At 42.4% G+C, this 18,859-nt stretch overlaps 1 protein-coding gene and 1 long non-coding RNA gene across 7 annotated transcripts; one reads left to right on the top strand and one right to left on the bottom strand.

Annotated features, from left to right (window-relative positions):
* Positions 1 to 59: 59 nt before the first annotated feature.
* On the bottom strand, positions 60 to 9,933 carry ppp1r26 (protein phosphatase 1, regulatory subunit 26). 6 transcript variants are annotated; one of them, XM_024381903.2, is made up of 6 exons: positions 9,531 to 9,758; positions 8,310 to 8,377; positions 4,388 to 8,116; positions 1,997 to 2,117; positions 770 to 825; positions 60 to 620 (listed from the first exon to the last, which is right to left on the bottom strand). In XM_024381903.2, exons 3-6 carry the CDS (start codon positions 8,074 to 8,076, stop codon positions 596 to 598), a joined length of 3,891 nt encoding a protein of 1,296 aa, XP_024237671.1. In that variant the 5' UTR covers positions 8,077 to 8,116; positions 8,310 to 8,377; positions 9,531 to 9,758; the 3' UTR covers positions 60 to 595. The 6 variants fall into 6 exon arrangements, with proteins under 6 accessions (XP_024237671.1, XP_042158435.1, XP_024237673.1 ...); XM_042302501.1 differs by lacking the exons at positions 8,310 to 8,377; positions 9,531 to 9,758 and adding an exon at positions 9,803 to 9,933; XM_024381905.2 differs by lacking the exon at positions 8,310 to 8,377 and having other exon boundaries at positions 770 to 822; positions 9,531 to 9,759.
* A 3,891-nt stretch (positions 9,934 to 13,824) lies between these two features.
* On the top strand, positions 13,825 to 17,165 carry LOC112219802. The gene is made up of 3 exons (XR_002948791.1): positions 13,825 to 13,905; positions 16,593 to 16,661; positions 17,042 to 17,165. It is a non-coding gene; the product is annotated as an uncharacterized LOC112219802 (long non-coding RNA).
* The last annotated feature ends 1,694 nt before the right edge of the window (positions 17,166 to 18,859 follow it).

Raw genomic sequence — 18,859 nt, 5'->3', positions numbered from 1 at the left:
TCACGTGTCAATAATTTCCTTTGGACCACAACTCCCATGAGCACGCATGTAGTTGAATGCTCATTCCAAAACTTTATTGAATTGTAATACCACAGTTACTGAACCATACTGTACTCTCTTGTAGCCTACACATTTTATTGTCAAATTCTAGCCAAATACTGTAACATCTACATTTTTTGGGATATGTTGATTATTCAGAACTGTTTTTTTTTCTTCAATAAATTATATTTTAACATTAATATGAATGTGATGTAGAAGTCAATCTATAAAATGTATTGAAATTGAAAACGTTCTTCAACAACTGTCAATTTGAATATTGAGAACCCATAGCCTAATAAAAAAGCATTAAACAAACAAATAATTAAAACATTGTTGAACAATAACAAGTGCAATTTCAACATAACCAACATAATTCAGAATCAAACAATTCACATACAACAGACAAACCCTCTTCACCAACAATAACAGTTTTCATCCGCATGAGTAAGTCGCTTTGGATATAAGCATTTGCTAAATGGCATATACGCATTTAAATGTTTGATAAGAAATCTTGAAAGATCTTTCTGTACAAAAAAACATCTGTGCTTCTGTTGCTTTACTTCCCAGTTGATTTATTTTTCCTGCAAAGAAACATAATTCATTACACTCAATGAACCCTCCTCATCTTCTAATTTAATCATGTCTGTGCCTAATCCTTTATTTATCTATGTGTTGTACTATTGTGTTATCAAGTAGGTTAAATTTGACAAGATTTGCCTACAAAATGTACCTGGATAGAGGTAGAAATTGGAGCATTCTCTTCACAGGTTTCTCAAATTTGGTCTTCTGAAAAAGAGCCCAGAAAGAATCGATTGTTAACAAACCAAGCCAACAAACACCAGTTCATCACAAACCTATTCCAGACAGATTGGAACACACTGTAAAGCCCCTTGCACACTGCCCATTACAATGCCTAATAAACTCCAACAAAAACATAGGGGCACACCCAGTACTTAATTTGTAAATCGGGAGGTACCGGAACAAAATGTGAGCGGGAGAGAGGGGTGCCCTAGGGAGCTCTGAGGTACTGGAACAAAATGTGAGGGGGAGAGAGGGGTGCCCTAGGGAGCTCTGAGGTACTGGAACAAAATGTGAGCGGGAGAGAGGGGTGCCCTAGGGAGCTCTGAGGTACTGGAACAAAATGTGAGTGGGAGAGAGGGGTGCCCTATAGAGCTCTGAGGTACTGGAACAAAATGTGAGCGGGAGAGAGGGGTGCCCTAGGGAGCTCTGAGGTACTGGAACAAAATGTGAGTGGGAGAGAGGGGTGCCCTAGAGAGCTCAGAGGTACTGGAACAAAATGTGAGCGGGAGAGAGGGGTGCCCTAGGGAGCTCTGAGGTACTGGAACAAAATGTGAGCGGGAGAGAGGGGTGCCCTAGAGAGCTCTGAGGTACTGGAACACATAAGAAAAAAGAATTACCTTAATAATAAAGCATTGCATGCTTATCATCACATTTGTGTAGTGGCATAGAGCAGGAGAGTAGAGGCACTTACACATTGGGAATATTTTAGTTCTGTGAGAGATACAGGCGTGCTACTCACACAGCCATGGCCATGCATTGGTCTCAAACATAGGTTACAATGTTACGCACACCGTAAGTAAGGGCTGGCCCAACCCAAATCAACTCTTGGAATATCAGGCCCAGGATGAAAATCGACTTTTTCACATTACGTTTTTTGGGGTTGGTTGGGGCAGGACAATAAATGAAGAGGTAACTCAAATTAGCTTTGATCTCTTTCATTTGAATTTTTACATTGTAAAAAGTGACAATTATTTTTCATGCCATGAGAGGTACTGGATCCGGCCAAACAGCTGCCAGAACAAAACAGTCCAAAACAGGGAGGTGCCGGCTCAAATTAAGCACTAGTCACACCTATCCATCTGTTTCTGGTTGGTGTTTGATTGGCATTGTATGGACAGTGTGCAACGTGCTTAACTGTCCCCGTACGTCACTGTACCTTTGGCTGATTTACAGCAACAGCTTTACACATCCATCTGAACCTCTTGCTCCTTTCCTCTGTGTTCAATGCTATGTAAGGGCTGAGGGTGATACCAGGGTCAATGGAACTGGACAGAGACCTGGGGCAAGGCAGAGTAGGGGAGGAAACATCAGTGCATGTTTATGTAGACAGACTAATCTACACATCACCTTGCATTATAAATGACTACTCATTATGGTCGCATTCCCCTGCTCAGATGTTGCATGCATCAACCAATGGTTGACGTGGCACGCATCGACTGTGCCGTCATACACCAGATAGCTATAACATGTGGTTCACGTGCTGTAAAATGCCTATCCAGGCATGGTAAGATCTGGCATGCGTCAGCTAAGCCTGGACAGAGGAACACGCCCTATAATTTGGGGTTGGCAATCAGCGACTGAGCAAAATTGATGTCGAACACATACTCCTATCCTCACTCTGCTTATGCATTAGACATTATGAACATCATGATAACCATGAAGCCAGTACGATCATATCACTCTCAACAGTAGAGAAATGTAAACGGTGTAGCCGGCTGGCCGCAGACCAGACTTTTACATGCTGTTACCAGAGGGAAATGTTGAGAGATCAAGGAGAGAGAAGCCTTTGAGTTACTCATTCATGTATCCAAGTCAGTCTGTCTGTCTAATATAATGTATTGTGGCCCAAGGTACTAATGAACCCCTCACTGCTGAGTAATTCTGATTTGGTAATATGAGGTCAGAGGACACTAAGGATTTTAACATTAGCTAAATGAGTCATATACAGGGATAATATAGCAAGAGTTAGACAGTTGGTTTAACAGAAATGCACATTTCTCCAGTGGAAAAGTGTCCTTCTGAAGAGTAGCAGCTGATAAGAACACCTTGAAGAGCTGTAATGCATGTATGGCCCATCTTTGTGGAGGAATATCAAGGTGTTTAGAATATTGTTGAGGATACATTTTAATTGAATTAGATAAGAGATGCACCACTATTGATGAAATTCACTCTTTATTACACAGTTGCACTTTAAAAGATACAGTCAAAGTTCTTCCTTTGACAGGGAAAAGGGAGAAAAGTTAAATTTTTGCTAATTATTTATGAAAACTGGCGATGCACAGCATGTTCAGTACAATTATTTTTTCCTCCTTTCCATAAACAAAAATAAATAATATTTTCACGTAACAAAATTCAAGAAAACTACTAGAACATCAAACAAAAAACAACCAAATGGCAAGTCAAGAAATACAAAGAGCCTTGATGATTTGTGTGCTGTTGACAGTTTGTCAGAGGGAAATCAACCATTGATATGGGAAATGTGCCTATGATTGTAGAGGAAAATCTCTTCATGAATTTAAAAGGTATTTGTATATTGTCAGCGACAGAACAAATATACAAAAACCACATGTAAAAACAGCATTTGTGACTGGGGTTAGTTGCTTTGGTTATTTTAACCACTGCTGACAGAACCCTTAAAAGAGAACAAAGAAATATATGCCTACTTTATGACAAGGTTTAAACTTGCTTGTCATGAGAATAGAATGATACTTTTTTTGTTTAAATGTGTTAATGCCACTAAAAAAAAAAGAGGAAGACTATATTAGAATGCAAAGGGAAGATTTTGGCCGATGGACAAATTACAAGGAGGGCAAGGGGAACAAACACACACACAAATATTAGTTGAATACAGTCTGACGTATTTGCATGATAAAAATAAGTCCCTTCAGTCACTCATCCATGGAGCTACAAAACACTAACTCACTGCTCCCTGTAAAATGATGTCTTCAATTGATCATTTTGACACAATATTTTATTGTACCAATTACTCATAGTATATTTGGGTGGTTAGGCCTATATCTTTGGCCTGATAACTTTAAGAGGGCTTCGATAGGATTTTCATGTTGTATCTTTACAAAAACAGTCAGTGAAACATTGGTGAGACAAAAATAACCATCTTATTTCCTGTAAGAAACAACCAACACACAGCTGTGCATTGGGTGGTACTAACATTCATGCACTCTACTTGTTGTTTCAGGGCGGTGGCTGATATTGCTTAAGGGTTTCAATGATAAAAATGTAAAATAATAATAATCTAAGAGCACAAATTAAAAAAGGAACATTTTAGTCTTAAATTCTCAATGACATTGCGTTAGAGTATTTAAATAGATGTATAAAATGTACAAACATATAAAAAGAGGCTTTGTGTGTGTGTATTAACAACAAACAAACAAACCATTGGAACCTACGAACTAACAAATGTACTTGAATTGACATGACATCCACCAGGAAGGAGGGCACACTCAATACGCTAACTAATATATTTTTTAAAAAGGTTATGTGATGCCGCTATGTGACCTAACAAACAAGAAAAAAAGCCTGCACTTACAAAGTGTGAAAGCCCTGCTGCTCTGGGCTCGTCCTCTCATCTGACTCGCTGACGTCGGTCTCATCTACACACTCCTCTCCTCGTCTTCCTATCTGCTCTGTCTTCCTGCACTCCCTTTCTCTCTCACTCTCTCCTGCTGGCAAGTCTCTCCTCCTTTCCTCCTTTCCCTCACTCACTTTCACCTCCCTGCTTCTGACCTGAACGTGGTTGGTCTCATTCGTGAACAGTTCAACAAACATCGTCTTGTCCTTGGCCACGTGTACCACGCTGCTCTCCGACAGCCCCGGGGTCAGGGTTGGGGATTGACCCCAGCGGCTGCCTGACTCATGACCCTGAAGGAAGTACCTCCCTGATGGTCCTGTCTCCGTAGGTCTCCTGGTCAGGCTGGGGAACGGGGAGCTGAAGACGGCAGCCGACGTAGATATGGTCTCTGAGGATGAGGGGCGGTGGAATGGAACCAGTGGTGATCTGATGCTGCTCCCAGTCCGTGCAGCAGCAGGACGGGTGGAGACAGGTGTATCCGGTGCAGGCTCAATATTCCTCCTATGCGAATAGATACTGGCTGGTACTACACACTGATACGCTGGAGTGGTGGCTCTCTTCTCACCGAAACTAGGTGAGCTGTACTGGAATGGGTTCCTGTTATGGATCTTCTCTTTTGTCTCAGTGGTGGGGATCACTTGGCTCTTACACCACTGCTCCGAGTCAGTCCTGGGCAAGGGGTAGCTGGTGCTGGGAAATGACCTGTAGCTGTGCTCCCTTGCCATCTCAGAGTTGGCACTCTGGTGGGTATCACCGCTTCCTGGATCTGAACTAGAGCTCCTCCTCTTCTCTGATCTGGCAGCCCCAGACACAGCGCCATTGGCAGGCTCCAGCGCTGGAGGATAGGAGCTGGGGGTGAGGGTTGAAAGGAGGCACGACCCCCTGGCTGTTTCTGGGGTGTGGTTTCCTGGCACTGGCTGGATAGGGGGTGTGTTTGGAAAGATTCCTCTTTCCGGAACTCCTCTCTGCTCACAACTGCTCTGACGAGGCAGCTCAGGGAATTGAGCAACATCTATCCTTGGAATTTCAGCCAGCAGATTTTCCAATTTTATGCATTTATCCGTGAGAGGGACTGCTGTTTTGCCCTTGCCATTCACAATATCCTCTCTATCATCTGTTTTCACTGTGGTAGTAGAAACCTTGGCCTTTTCTGCCAGGAACTTTCTGATCTCCTGTTCGATGCTGTCGTCGCTGTCCACTGAACTGCTCTCTTCCTTGATCTGAACAACTGGGATAGTCTCCCTTGACAGGCCTTCTACATCCCTGTTCCCTTGAGATCGGTCCATCTCATCTGTCTGGTTGAGGGGCTCGCTCTTCTCATTGCTCTGTGGATACTGTGACACATTCGTACTAAATGTGCCTTTTTTTCTGTTGTTGTTACTACTCTGGGCAGTAGTAGTAGTGATTTTAAGGCTAGTTTTCAAAAGGCTGGTAGTCTTGGGCACATGGTCCATACCCAGCTTCTTTAACTCTGTTTTTCGAGACAACGGCTTCTCATCCTCAAGGCCCTTCCTTGACTTCAACTTCATATCTCTAGTCTTCTTTTTCAACTTCTTCTTAGTCTTGAGCAAGTCTTTTATTGCAGTGTCCAGGTCTTCGTCACTGTCCAGTGAGCTACTCTTGTCTCCACTCTTAGGTTCCCCCCTCCTTTCTGAGGTCCTCACTGATTTCAGTGGGGATTTTTTCAGGGTGGAAACAGATGACCTTGACCTTTGGTCATGCTTGGTCAAATGCTTTCGGAGTGCCTCTTCTTTCATTTTGAGATGACTCTCTCCTTCCTTGGAACTCCTCCTGCTGCCACCTTCATCTTTGAGATTTATTTTCTGCTTCACAGATAGCCTCAGTGTTTTCTTCTGGGCCGGACTCAGTTTGGTGTTTTTCTCTGGTTCTGTTATTGTGTTGGTTCCACCTGGACTTGTAGTACCAACATCTGAGCCGGGCCCAGATGGCAGTTTGTGCATTTGGGCTTTCTTCTCAAGAAACTTCCGGATTTCCTGTTCGATCCCATCCTCACTATCAATGGAGCTCTCATCATCATGGCAGTTTGTGGAGATAAGAGAAGTGGTGGCGGTGGACTCCGTGGAGCTTCTGTTAATATTGATATGGCCTGCTGATGCTACATTAGGGTTAAAGGCCCCTGGCATTTTAATGACAGCTTTAGAAATGTCCAGAATGGCCTCAGCACACATCAGCTCAGCTGTGGTGGTGGTGTTCACCTTCAGAGTGGCTGGGCATGGGGTGGTGTGCTGCTCTTGCTCCCTCTCTCGCAGCGGCTCTACTTTAGTTGACAAGAGGAGGCCATTCCCTTTGGGGCTGCTAACTGCTAATCTCTTCTTGATAAGAGAGAGTGAGGAACCAGGAGTTTGAGAGGATAGAGATGATTTTAAATCCCTAGTCTCAGGTTTCTTCTTTTTAGACAGTTTGTGTTTTTTCATGGCTGCTGCCTGAGTGCTTGTGCTCTCTGAACAGTGCAGGGGAGCCGCTGCTTTACCCAATTGCTTTTGTTTGGGTAGAAATAGAGAGAGCGTCGGTACACCCTTCTCTTTCTGCTTCTCCAGCTGGTAGTGGCGGATGGCCTCCTCTATTCCGTCATCACTGCTGCTGGAGTCTGACTCCTCTTTGAGGACGAGAAGGGGTTTGGAGGACTTAGGGCCTCCTTCATGTCTCTCTTTCTTCTTCTCCTGCTGGTAACGTTGAATAGCCTCCTCAATGCCGTCATCACTACTGCTGCTGCTGTCACTGTCAGACAAGTGTTCCTCCAACTTCACTGCTTTCAGTACAGGACTCTTCTGTTTGTCAGAGAGAGGGTTGGAATTAGAGGGGCCTCTCTTCTGTTCCAAAGATCGTTTTTTTACCACCGCTGTGTTGCTTATTGTATCCAGTTTCTTAAAGGGATTCTCTTTGCAGGTGGGTATTTTACTTTTCAAACATTTTTTCATGGGTAGTGCTGTGTTGTGTGTCTCTGTTTTGACACTTCTCGGAACCTGGTTGCTGGCAGTTAAAATCTTATTGCTGTCGGAATGTTGTTTAGTAGGTTCTGGAAAGGTTGGAGCAGCCTCCCTCCGGGGAATCTTCGGTGGCTGTAAAATATTAGTGGCTGGTTCTGGCTCAGCCTTGCGTTTGTGGTCATCCTTTTCCTTCAGGTATTCCTGAATGGCCTCCTCGATGCCTCTATCTACAGAGTCATCGCCGTCAGAACTCTCCGATTCAACATTATAGGAAACTTCTGGCAGTGCCATCAAGTTATCAGTGTGAGTGAGAGGAAGAGGGCCTCTGAATTTGGGCTTGGGTCCCATAACCACAGGAGGCCCCCTCCGGACCTTGAAGCCTTGGCCCTGGGAGCCCCGGGCTCCAGCCTCCTGTACCGGTTGCCCTGATAGCACTTGGTTCCCCTCTGTCTCATCGCCCATGTTGAGTGAGGACTGGGTGCTCCTTAGGCTCTCTATGATCATCTGGACCTTCTCTGAGATGGGTGTTCCAGTGGTGGACAAGTCGCTGTCAGAGTCATTGAAGCACAGGGACAGACCGCTAAAGCCTCTGGGCAGACCACCGCACGATGACCTCCATTCTGTGTGCAAAGCCGCGACTGGAGGCAAGTTCAAGTACATTCTAGTGTGGTGCTGGGGTGGGTGGGGGGGCTGAAGCATGGAATCACAGCTGCCTCAGACCACACTCACATCTTTACATCTGAAACAAAAAAGGAAACAAGAGACAGTCAAAATACAGCTTTTGTATTCATATCACAATATTTGTATTATTATTGTTCAGATTTTCACTGTAGGCACAAAGGATGAAGGGGCACAAAGTATGTGAGGGAGGTGGTCTGGAGGGGAGCTTATCCCCTGTCCATAAATTGGAGAATTTTGTATTTTTCAATCACCTGAAACAGCCCCTGTGCCCCCTATGGGCACAATGCCCCATATTAGTCTTGTATTTCTGATTATGCACCTAGAAAGGAATAGAAAACCTTTGAAAAGTACATCACATTACTGCTGAAATTGTCCTTTAGAGTATCATGATAATTACAATACTTTAATTTAACCTATATTTATACAGGGAATCCCAATTGAGACCAGGGTATAGCTACAGCAATGCAGTAAGGGAATTGGCCTAAATTGGTAAAAATACCAAATCTGCTGGAATATAAACGTTTTATTAACACTCAACCAAATTAGGGTATTCTACAAATAGACTACGTCATGCACTGCATCAAACTAGCAAGTGTAAGGGGCAGTCATGTGTAGCGCGATACTCAAACCCGCCATTCTGTATCAACCAAGTAGAGTGATAAACAACGTCGCCGAAACCCCAGGCTGCAGTAGCCAGATGAGAAAGAAGGGAGGGCTGCAAGCCCAGAGAAGACCAAGCCTAGGTTACTGTTTAATCAAATAATATACCACAAAAACTCAGATATCGTTGGTCACGAATACAACGTGGACAGATGAGTCAATGTAACTTACTGTATAGCCAGTTAAAATAGACGACAATCCATGTCCAAATGTGATTTGCCGTCATCATACATAAAAGCCGAGAACGACTTTTAACAATGCATCCAAAAATAATTTGTTGCCATTCATACAAACATTTAACTTTACCTGTGGTAACAGTAACATCCTCTGCATATTGGCTATAGCTGATAAATAGTTACGTTTGCTTTCCAACAAAATCGTATGTTGAGGACATTGTCTCCGAATCTCAATGCCTTGGTTGTCGCAACGCCACCCCCGGCAGGCCCGTATCCCTCTAGCGGCTCGGGCTGCACTATTGCCCGGTGTGTATCACTAGGAGACACCGCAGAGCAACCATGTTCCTCCGCTACCTGGCCACTGCTCCATCAAACCCTCTCTTAACGTTGTCATATTCTCAAAGGACACCGGTAATTCGACAACATTTTTCTCACTAATTACGATATTAAATAGAAAAGGTATAAAACAGGCGGAATAGGGGATATCCCACTGAACCTATTCGGTGTATTGAGAAATAAGATACTGGCGGGCCTGCTGTAGAACAGGCATTTTTCTGCTAAGAAAACATTTGTATTGTGCACCTCGACAACCTCTAAATATTAACACACACGGCACATCTACTTAGTTCAATTTACCTGGTTATGGTTGAATTACACGTAGGGCCTACACGTGAATTTAATTTCCCTGGTAATTCTTCAGATTTTAACATCCACACACAGAACAGACACGCGCAAACAGTACACGATCTCGAGCACCCCTTCGTCTCCACCTCGGCTTGACAGGAAACGCGGTATTAAATTGCATTGAATTCTGTCAGGCCGAAATTAACGTTTGAATCAGGAAAGTTTTCTCTCGCGACCTCTACATGCCAGAATGTTGAATACAATTATATTTTGGCGTACGTTACCAGTTGTCCGTGCGACACATTGGCCATCTTCTTTAAAGGAACAGTAAAATAACATAGACTATCTCTCAAAGTTGACCACCACTGACTTTCAGTAAGGACTATGTTAGCTTTGTGTAACAGCTCCTCCTGATGTTAACCTCCTCCTGTATAACAGCTCCTCCTGATGTTAACATCCTCCTGTATTACGTTAGCTTTGTGTAACAGCTCCTCCTGATGTTAACCTCCTCCTGTATTACGTTAGCTTTGTGTAACAACTCCTCCTGATGTTAACCTCCTCCTGTATTACGTTAGCTTTGTGTAACAGCCCCTCCTGATGTTAACCTCCTTGTATTAACCTACAAACCATTTTATATGATTAAAATATTATTGATATGGACAGCCAGGCATATTAGAAATCAGGCCTACTTATTTTAAAGTAGCCTATGATGTTAGAAATAATATTACACAAATGTCTTTACATATTATGAAATATGGTGGCCTAATTACATTTTGCAATAATTAGACCTTCTTAAATGAGTTACAAGTAAATATTCATAATAGTATTATAAGTTGATGGCACTTTTATTCCAACAAATATGTTTAATACAAAGCTACAGGTCCAGACAATACAGTTACAAATATACATGTAGTGCAGCTCAAATGATTAATAGTAGCCTTATAGAAAGTAATGGGAATTCACTTAAAAACAGACACAAATTAATTGTCTACTTATGTTCCATGCATTTACTGTAGGTTGGTGAACGTGACAGTAGCAATATAAATACTATACATAAAGTGAGCTATACTACATATGCTGTATCTGTAGTTGTTTCAAATACCACAAGATGATGCTGTATGCAAGCACAAACCATCTCTTCTTTTCTTCTCTCTCATTTCCTAACCTCTCTCCCTCTTCATCTCTATTCTCTCACCCTCTTTCCCCTCTCATCATCTCTTTTCTCTCTTTCTCTTTCCCTCAGGTGCAGTTACACCCCAGGTTCAAAATACTGATACTTTTTGTCTCAATTTCTTCAACTTGGATTGGTGTAGGCATGGGCTAGAGAAAGTTCCCCATGCCAGTCATTTCCTTTCAAGGGAAGTGAACAAGTGCAAACTTCAGGGGAAAATAGATATTATGGGGATAGAAGGAGTTATGGGGACACAAACCCTCTCTCCCTCTGTCCCCTTCCTTCCTCCCTCCATCTTTATTATGATTCACTCGAACAGGCTTCTATATCACAGTGATTCTCAGTGGAGTCAGTTAATTTCTCTTTCTCTCTAATTAATTTAAATGACCATTAAACAGGTTCCCATATCCCAGACTGTAGCTTTAAGATATTTTAAGCCTGTGTGTGAGATAATGCGTTGGACTAGTAACCGGAAGGTTGCGAGTTCAAACCCCCGAGCTGACAAGGTACAAATCTGTTGTTCTGCCCCTGAACAGGCAGTTAACCCACTGTTCCCAGGCCGTCATTGAAAATAAGAATGTGTTCTTAACTGACTTGCCTGGTTAAATAAAGGTAAACATTTTTTTTTGAAATGGTCTTTTAAATTCTTCAATAATATAACATGCATCATGACTCATGAGCTTAGCACTGCCCTTGGATCTAGAGCACTGTCTATGAATTTGAGAGGGGTCTCATTTCCCCCTGAGACCCTTCCCTTAGATGAATACCAAAACAAATGGAGGGGCTGCCATTTGGTTGAAACATGAATCCCAGATTGCAGCTCTATTGACAACATCCTATCACAGAAGTGAGTGCTTGTGTCCCAAATGGAACCCCATTCTCTGGGTATTTCCATAAAATTAGTGTCTTTTAGCGTCTCTTTGATATTTAAGTAGAAATTGTACAACAATATTGCATTTTGAAGCCTGTTATGAAGTGCCTTTTAATACAGACCATGTAGATAATTCAATAAATCAGATTTTGAATATGAAAAAAAGCTTTCTGAAATACCAAATTTCAGCATTTTGACATGTCCCTTCGATCAACCTTGTGTCATTTCTAGAAAGATTGTAACAAATTGAATCCCAACATTTCTCAAAGTTTCACCATCATTGTAAAGACCTAGTTATTTTATTGCTTTGAGTCTTTTCTGGACCGGAAAGGTCTTTTCTGAAAATTAGTATTTATTTAATGTGATTAGTGGTTAATTTATGTCTGTCCCTCATTTTAAGGTCAACCCTGTTATGTGAATATATCTCTCATTTAATATGGTGAAACTATTCCTTTTAAATATATATATTTTTAAAGAAACATTGAACATCTAACTGAACAAACATATAAACTCAACATGCAACAATTTCAAAAATGTTACTGAGTTACAGCTCATAAGAAAATAAGTAAATTGAAATAAATAAATGAGTCCCTAATCTATGGACTTCACATGACTGGGAATACAGATATGCATCTGTTGGTCACAAATACCTTTAAAAAAAAGTTAGGGGCGTGGATCAGAAAACCAGTCACGATCTGGTGTGACCACTATTTCCCTCATACAGCACAAAGTATCTCCTTTGCGTAGAGTTGATCAGGCTGTTGATTGTGGCATGTGAAATGTTGTCCCACTCCTCTTCAATGGCTGTGTGAAGTTGCTGGTTATCGTCGATCGAGAGCATCCCAAACATGCTCAATAGGTGACATGACTGGTGAATATGCAGGCTATGGAAGAACTGGGACATTTTCAGCTTGTGTACAGAACCTTGTGTACAGATCCAGGAATTGTGTACAGATCCATGGGGGCTGTGCATTATCATGCTAAAATATGAGGTGATGGCAGCAAATGAATGGCATGACAATGGGCCTCAGGATCTCCTCATGCTATCTCTGTGCATTCAAATTGCCATCAATAAAATGCAATTGTGTTCATTGTTCGTAGCTTATGCCTGCCCATACCGTAACCCCACCCCAACCATGGGGCACTCTGTTCACAACGTTGACATCGGTTAACTGCTCGCCCACACAATGCCATACACACTGTCTGCCATCTGCCCAGTACAGTTGAAACCGGGATCCATCCATGAAGATCACGCTTTTCCAGCATGATTGGGAGTCCCATAGGGCGGTGCACAATTGGCCCAGAGTCGTCTGGGTTAGGGTTTGGCCGGGGTAGGTCATCATTGTAAGCAAGAATTTGTTCTTAACTGACTTGCCTAGTTGAATAAAGGTTAAATAAAATTAAAAAAGTTGGACTGTCAGCACATGCAGTCATTCCAAACTTCTCAATGTCTCTCACTGCACCAACCCCCCGCCCGTTCTTTTCATTTCCCCTAACTATGTGTGTGAACTCCATCCCCATACACTGAGGTTCAGGAGAATGAGCCTTAGTGTTAGAATACCCATTTGTTATTGAGGGCTGCATCAATACAATGTGAGGTAGGCCGTCACATTGGATGTAGCAGTGAGGAGGCAGAGAAGGATATAAACATTTAAAAAAACATCTACTGTTCTTAGCAAAAGTCGAAAATAAATAGGCACCAAAAGTAGGATACTTACAATATTTACAAATTAATAAACAGGACAAAGAGCAACATAAGTAAAAGCACTGTCCTAACCTTAATAATTCATTTGACCCATAATGCATTTCACCATGGAATATCCCATTAGACATGAATGAGCAATTAACATCATAAAGATCATGATTGGCACATATTCAGGCAATAAACATTTTACCGATAGCACACACTTCCATCAAGGTGCTAAACAATGCCTTAAAGAGCGACTGCCCCTAAAAACCAACTCATCCCTTTTGAAACTGTAACGCTCGTCATGGGTGGAAGAAGAGGAGGACCAATGCACAGCGTGGTAAGTGTCCATATTGTTTTAACAAGAATACTGAACAAAAAACAATAAAACGACAAACGAACAGTCCTGAAGTAAAACACAGAACAGAAAATAATCACCCACACCACACAGGTGGGAAAAGGCTGCCTAAGTATGATCCTCAATCAGAGACAACTAACAACACCTGCCTCTGATTGAGAACCATACCAGGCCAAACACAAAAACACCACATAGAAAAAGGAACATAGACAACCCACCCAACTCACGCCCTGACCAACCTAAAACAAAGACATAACAAAATAACTAAGGTCAGAACCAAGCTATATGGTATCGATACAAGTAAGAAACATTTTTTCTAGTGTTAAAATTGACTACAAAGTAGAATCATTTTGCTCATAAAGTCGGTCTCATCTAAAACGAAGTTTGGAACCTCGGTTTGTCACAACAAGTAAATGAAGGTTGGGTTTGGATTACAATTATGTCAACAAATCGTGCCCCCTTTTGCCAAGCTCCACATGCAAATCACCCCTCTGCCCACTTTGTTTCACTTAATTTAATGGAGTTCAGTTGTTTCATCGCTCCAAACACGTTCAAAGGATCATTACTTTTTGTAGACTTTACCCTTTGCCAAAGTTTCAAACAATTGCATTGTTTTAGAAGGAGTGCATGGGTTAGGACGAATTGAGTTATTACAGACGCGCAATTCATAGAGTACGCTTTCCTAACGGAAATATGCAAATGCGTGCTAGAACGTGCCAACAAGATCTCGCTAGCTCGTGCTTTGGTCTATGTTGGGTTAGTTATAAAAATATTCATTATAACTTTAGCCAGCTAACTAAGATTGAGGGAAACCCCACATTTTAGCTAGCTAACAGCATTTCTAGCTATTTTTTTTACAAACTTTGCTTATAACATTAATGGCAACATTGCCTTCTCCCAAGGTTAATTTGACTACATCATAATATGGCAAAGTTGTTTCGTACCAATTATTTTCTTAAATATTGGATGCAGCTATGGTGGTACTAGCTAACTCATGTCTGACTACAACAGTCTACTAACTAGCAGAAACAAACTCAAACCAACCCAGGGCCATAGCAAAACATGTCATAGTTATTTATTTATTTTTATTTCACCTTTATTTAACCAGGTAGGCCAGTTGAGAACAAGTTCTCATTTACAACTGCGACCTGGCCAAGATAAAGCAAAGCAGCACCACAAAAAAAAAACAATGTAGAGTTACACGTGGGATAAATAAAAGTACAATCAATAACACAATTGAAAAATCTATATACAGTGTGTGCAAATGGTGTAAGGAGGTAAGGCAATAAATAGGCCATAGTAGCGAAGTAATTACAATTTAGCAAATTAACACTGGAGTGATAAATATGCAGATGATGATGTGCAAGTAGAAATTCTGGTGTGCAAAAGGGCAAAAAAAGTAAATAAAAACATGGGGATGAGGTAGGTAGTTGGATGGGCTATTTACAGATGGGCTGTGTACAGCTGCAGCCATCGGTAAGCTGTTCTGACAGCTGACGCTTAAAGTTAGTGAGGGAGAAATAAGTCTCCAACTTCAGCGATTTTTGCAATTTGTTTAAGTCATTGGCAGCAGAGAACTGGAAGGAAAGGCGGCCAACTGAGGTGTTGGCTTTGTGGATGTCCAGTGAGATAAACCTGCTGGAGCGTGTGCTATGGGTGGGTGTTGTTATCGTGACCAGTGAGCTGAGATAAGGCGGAGCTTTACCTAGCAAAGACTTATAGATGACCTGGAGCCAGTGGGTCTGGCGACGAATATGTAGCGAGGGCCAGCCAATGAGAGCATACAGGCCGCAGTGGTGGGTGGTATATGGGGCTTTAGTGACAAAACGGATGGCACTGTGACAGACTGCATCCAGTTTGCTGAGTAGAGTGTTGGAGGCTATTTTGTAAATGACATCGCCAAAGTCGAGGATCGGAAGGATTGTCCGTTTTACGAGGGTATGTTTGGCAGCGTGAGTGAAGGAGGCTTTGTTGTGTAATAGGAAGCCAATTCTATATTTAATTTTGGATTGGAGATGCCTAATGTAAGTCTGGAAGGAGAAGTTACAGTCTAGCCAGACACCTAGGTATTTGCAGTTGTCTACATATTCTAAGTCAGAACTGTCCAGAGTAGTGATGCTAGTCGGGCGGGCGGGTGTGGGCAGTGATCGGTTGAAAAGCATGCATTTAGTTTTACTAGCGTTTAAGAGTAGTTGGAGGCCACGGAAGATGGTGTTGTATGGCATTGAAGCTCGTTTGGAGGTTTGTTAACACAGTGTCCAAAGAAGGGCCAGATGTATACAGAATGGTGTCGTCTGCGTAGAGGTGGATCAAGGAATCACCAGCAGCAAGAGCGACATTGTTGATATATGCCGAGAAAAGAGTCGGCCCGAGAATTGAACCCTGTGGCACCCCCATAGAGACTGCCAGAGGTCCAGACAACAGGCCCTCCGATTTGACACACTGAACTCTATCTGAGAAGTAGTTGGTGAACCAGGCGAGGCAGTCATTTGAGAAACCAAGGCTGTTGAGTCTGCCGATAAGAATGGGGTGATTGACAGAGTCGAAAGTGGGATTGCACAGCAGAGAAGGCACGGTGGGATTCGAAATGGTCAGTGACCTGTTGTTAACTTGGCTTTCAAAGACTTTAGAAAGGCAGGGCAGGATGGATATAGGTCTGTAACAGTTTGGGTATAGAGTGTCACCCCCTTTGAAGAGGGGGATGACCACGGTAGCTTTCCAATCTTTGGGAATCTTGGACGATACGAAAGAGAGATTGAACAGACTAGTAATAGGTGTTGCAACAATGGCGGCGGATCATTTTCGAAAGAGAGGGCCCAGATTGTCTAGCCCAGCTGACTTGTACGGGTCCAGTTGCATAGTGTAACTGTGTCACCGACCTGAATCTAATCCAATCTGGAGCCAGTCAGTTTACATGTCTACAGCATAACATTTGATTCCAAACGGGATGATGACAATCGTTGACCCTGTTTTTCTGTTCGATAAAGTGTGCAGTTGGGTGCCAGACTGATCACCTGGTTATGAATGGATGCCGGGACCTACCAGTAGGAGCAAAGGTGGGTATCATAGCATGTTTAGCGACCTACAAAAATTATTTAATTCACAGTTCACTTGCTATTTTCACAGCTTGTCAGGCAAGACCTCAGAATAAAGGTGTGTCATGCGACACAGGTACCCTTGTGATACCTCCTCTGTTGTTGACCCAAGTTACAACCCTGAGGACACAGATGGCTTCATCAACAATGACAGGCAATATGTGTTGTGTGAAATGTGAAAAGTTGTATAAAAAAATACCTGGCTTGATTAACTAGTAGGCTTATTCCCCAGCCAAGTAGAGTCATGTTGGTTGTGAAGTGCATTAGCAAAATCCTTTCTCTTTTCTTTAGAAGAAAATGTCATTTACCACTTGGCTGTCAATTGTTTCACCCTGTCACAGGGTCAATCAACACCACCTCTGAAGATTGCCTGCTGCAATTGTTTGAGAGATGTCCAGTTTTCAACTGAACCTGCAGTATAGAGAATACCAGCAAGGGGGCCCTTCTCAGCATCATGTAGACATGCCCTCGCTGTGAGTATAACTATGAATGGAACAGTCAGCTACATGTCGGCAAGTATCCGACCAGCAACCTTCACCTATCGCCGGCAGCACAGGTTCGTCATTGGTTCAAATACAGAAGGTAACCCACTTCATTACTTTGATACAACTGACTGTTTATTTTGTTGTTTATTTTCTTCTTCTTAGATGCATATAATGTCCAGGGCATTACCTAGCCTGGAACCAGACTAATCGATTTGTTCACCATTCTATTTCACGTCACATTTTATGATATCTGAAGTGAAATAGAAAGGTGAATCAGTGATTGGGTTGGTTCCACCAGCCTAATCATAACCACCATTGATAATGTAATCAGTGCTCTGTGTGTGTGTGTGTGTTTATGTGTGACCGACCAGTATCTTTGATGAGGGGCCAGGAGCTGAGCTACGCTGCTATGCCTGTCAATGGGGCTCTGGCAAAGACCTCACCGCCAGCCCCACCTCCTGCCTGCTCACCAATGGTCGTCGATGGTGAGAACAGAATTAGGTAGATTTAATCTGACTTGTTCAAACTTCAACATAGTATATGTTTCTGTGTCAAATACCAACTGCCATTGCTAATATAACAGTGACTGTGTGTATGTGTTCACCGATGCATGATATGAGAGACCTGATACTCAACACATTCACTCAACACATCCACAATGAGGTTTGTACCTATAATACAGTACAGCACAAATGTCCAGTAATAGCAACAACCTTTTCATTCCATGTGTCACTGATGAACTCTCCCTCAACTCTGCCTATTTCTACAGAAGGACTGGAGATGCTTTTGCCAGATGGCAGCCTCAGTTGTTTAATGGGGTGACCATAATTGGGTAGGTTTTGTCTGATCTGTTCAAACTTCAACATAGTACCTTTTTGTGTTTCAGATATTACGTATCCTAACTGCCATTGGTAATAGAACAGTGACTATGTGTGTATGTGTTCCCAGAAACATGTATGGAGCCAGCACATGGAGACCTGCAAGATAATGTGATGAAGACCAGAATGATAGATGGGCTTGATATGGATGTCTCTGAATGGAGAGAGACATGGGACTCGGCATTAACATTTTACTAGACACAGCTTTTAATTGTATTGCCTTTTTTATTATTGAATTGAATGGTATCAGTCAACATGGGGAGGGAGAAACACAGTGTATTCTGCACCAGGATAAAGGAAATCCTATTGTATAAGGGACACCTCTCAGGAAGGTATGACCACTCTGACATGTTTGCCAAGGTAGCCCCATTACCACCAGACAAAGTGCCGATAGGCACAGTACCTGTATCAGCTGGGACTGACAATGAAAGATGAAAGGTCCACATTGTTATATTATCAGAACACTGCTTCTATGGTATACTGTAAAGATTTGTTTATTCTATATGGACCTGTTACTACATTTGAAAGTTATCAAAACACTTAGTTTAGAATATCTATATAAATTCAGCAATTGCATTCTTCTCATATTACTCTGTAGCCTACTGACCTATTCAAAGCTTCCATCGTCATCTCACATTACATCTGCAAGTAGTTAATGAACTCAACCTGCACAAGGTTTGTTTGTTGTGGCTGAGTGGGGGGAAACAGCTGAGGACAAGGTTCTGACAGATGGGTGTGTCTTGATGGTGGCAAGGACAGACGCAAGAAACACACACATTAAACCACACCCCCAATC

Source organism: Oncorhynchus tshawytscha, linkage group LG20 (genome assembly GCF_018296145.1).
Source record: "Oncorhynchus tshawytscha isolate Ot180627B linkage group LG20, Otsh_v2.0, whole genome shotgun sequence".
NCBI classification, from domain to species: domain Eukaryota; kingdom Metazoa; phylum Chordata; class Actinopteri; order Salmoniformes; family Salmonidae; genus Oncorhynchus; species Oncorhynchus tshawytscha.
This window is presented reverse-complemented; position numbering and strand designations above follow the sequence as displayed.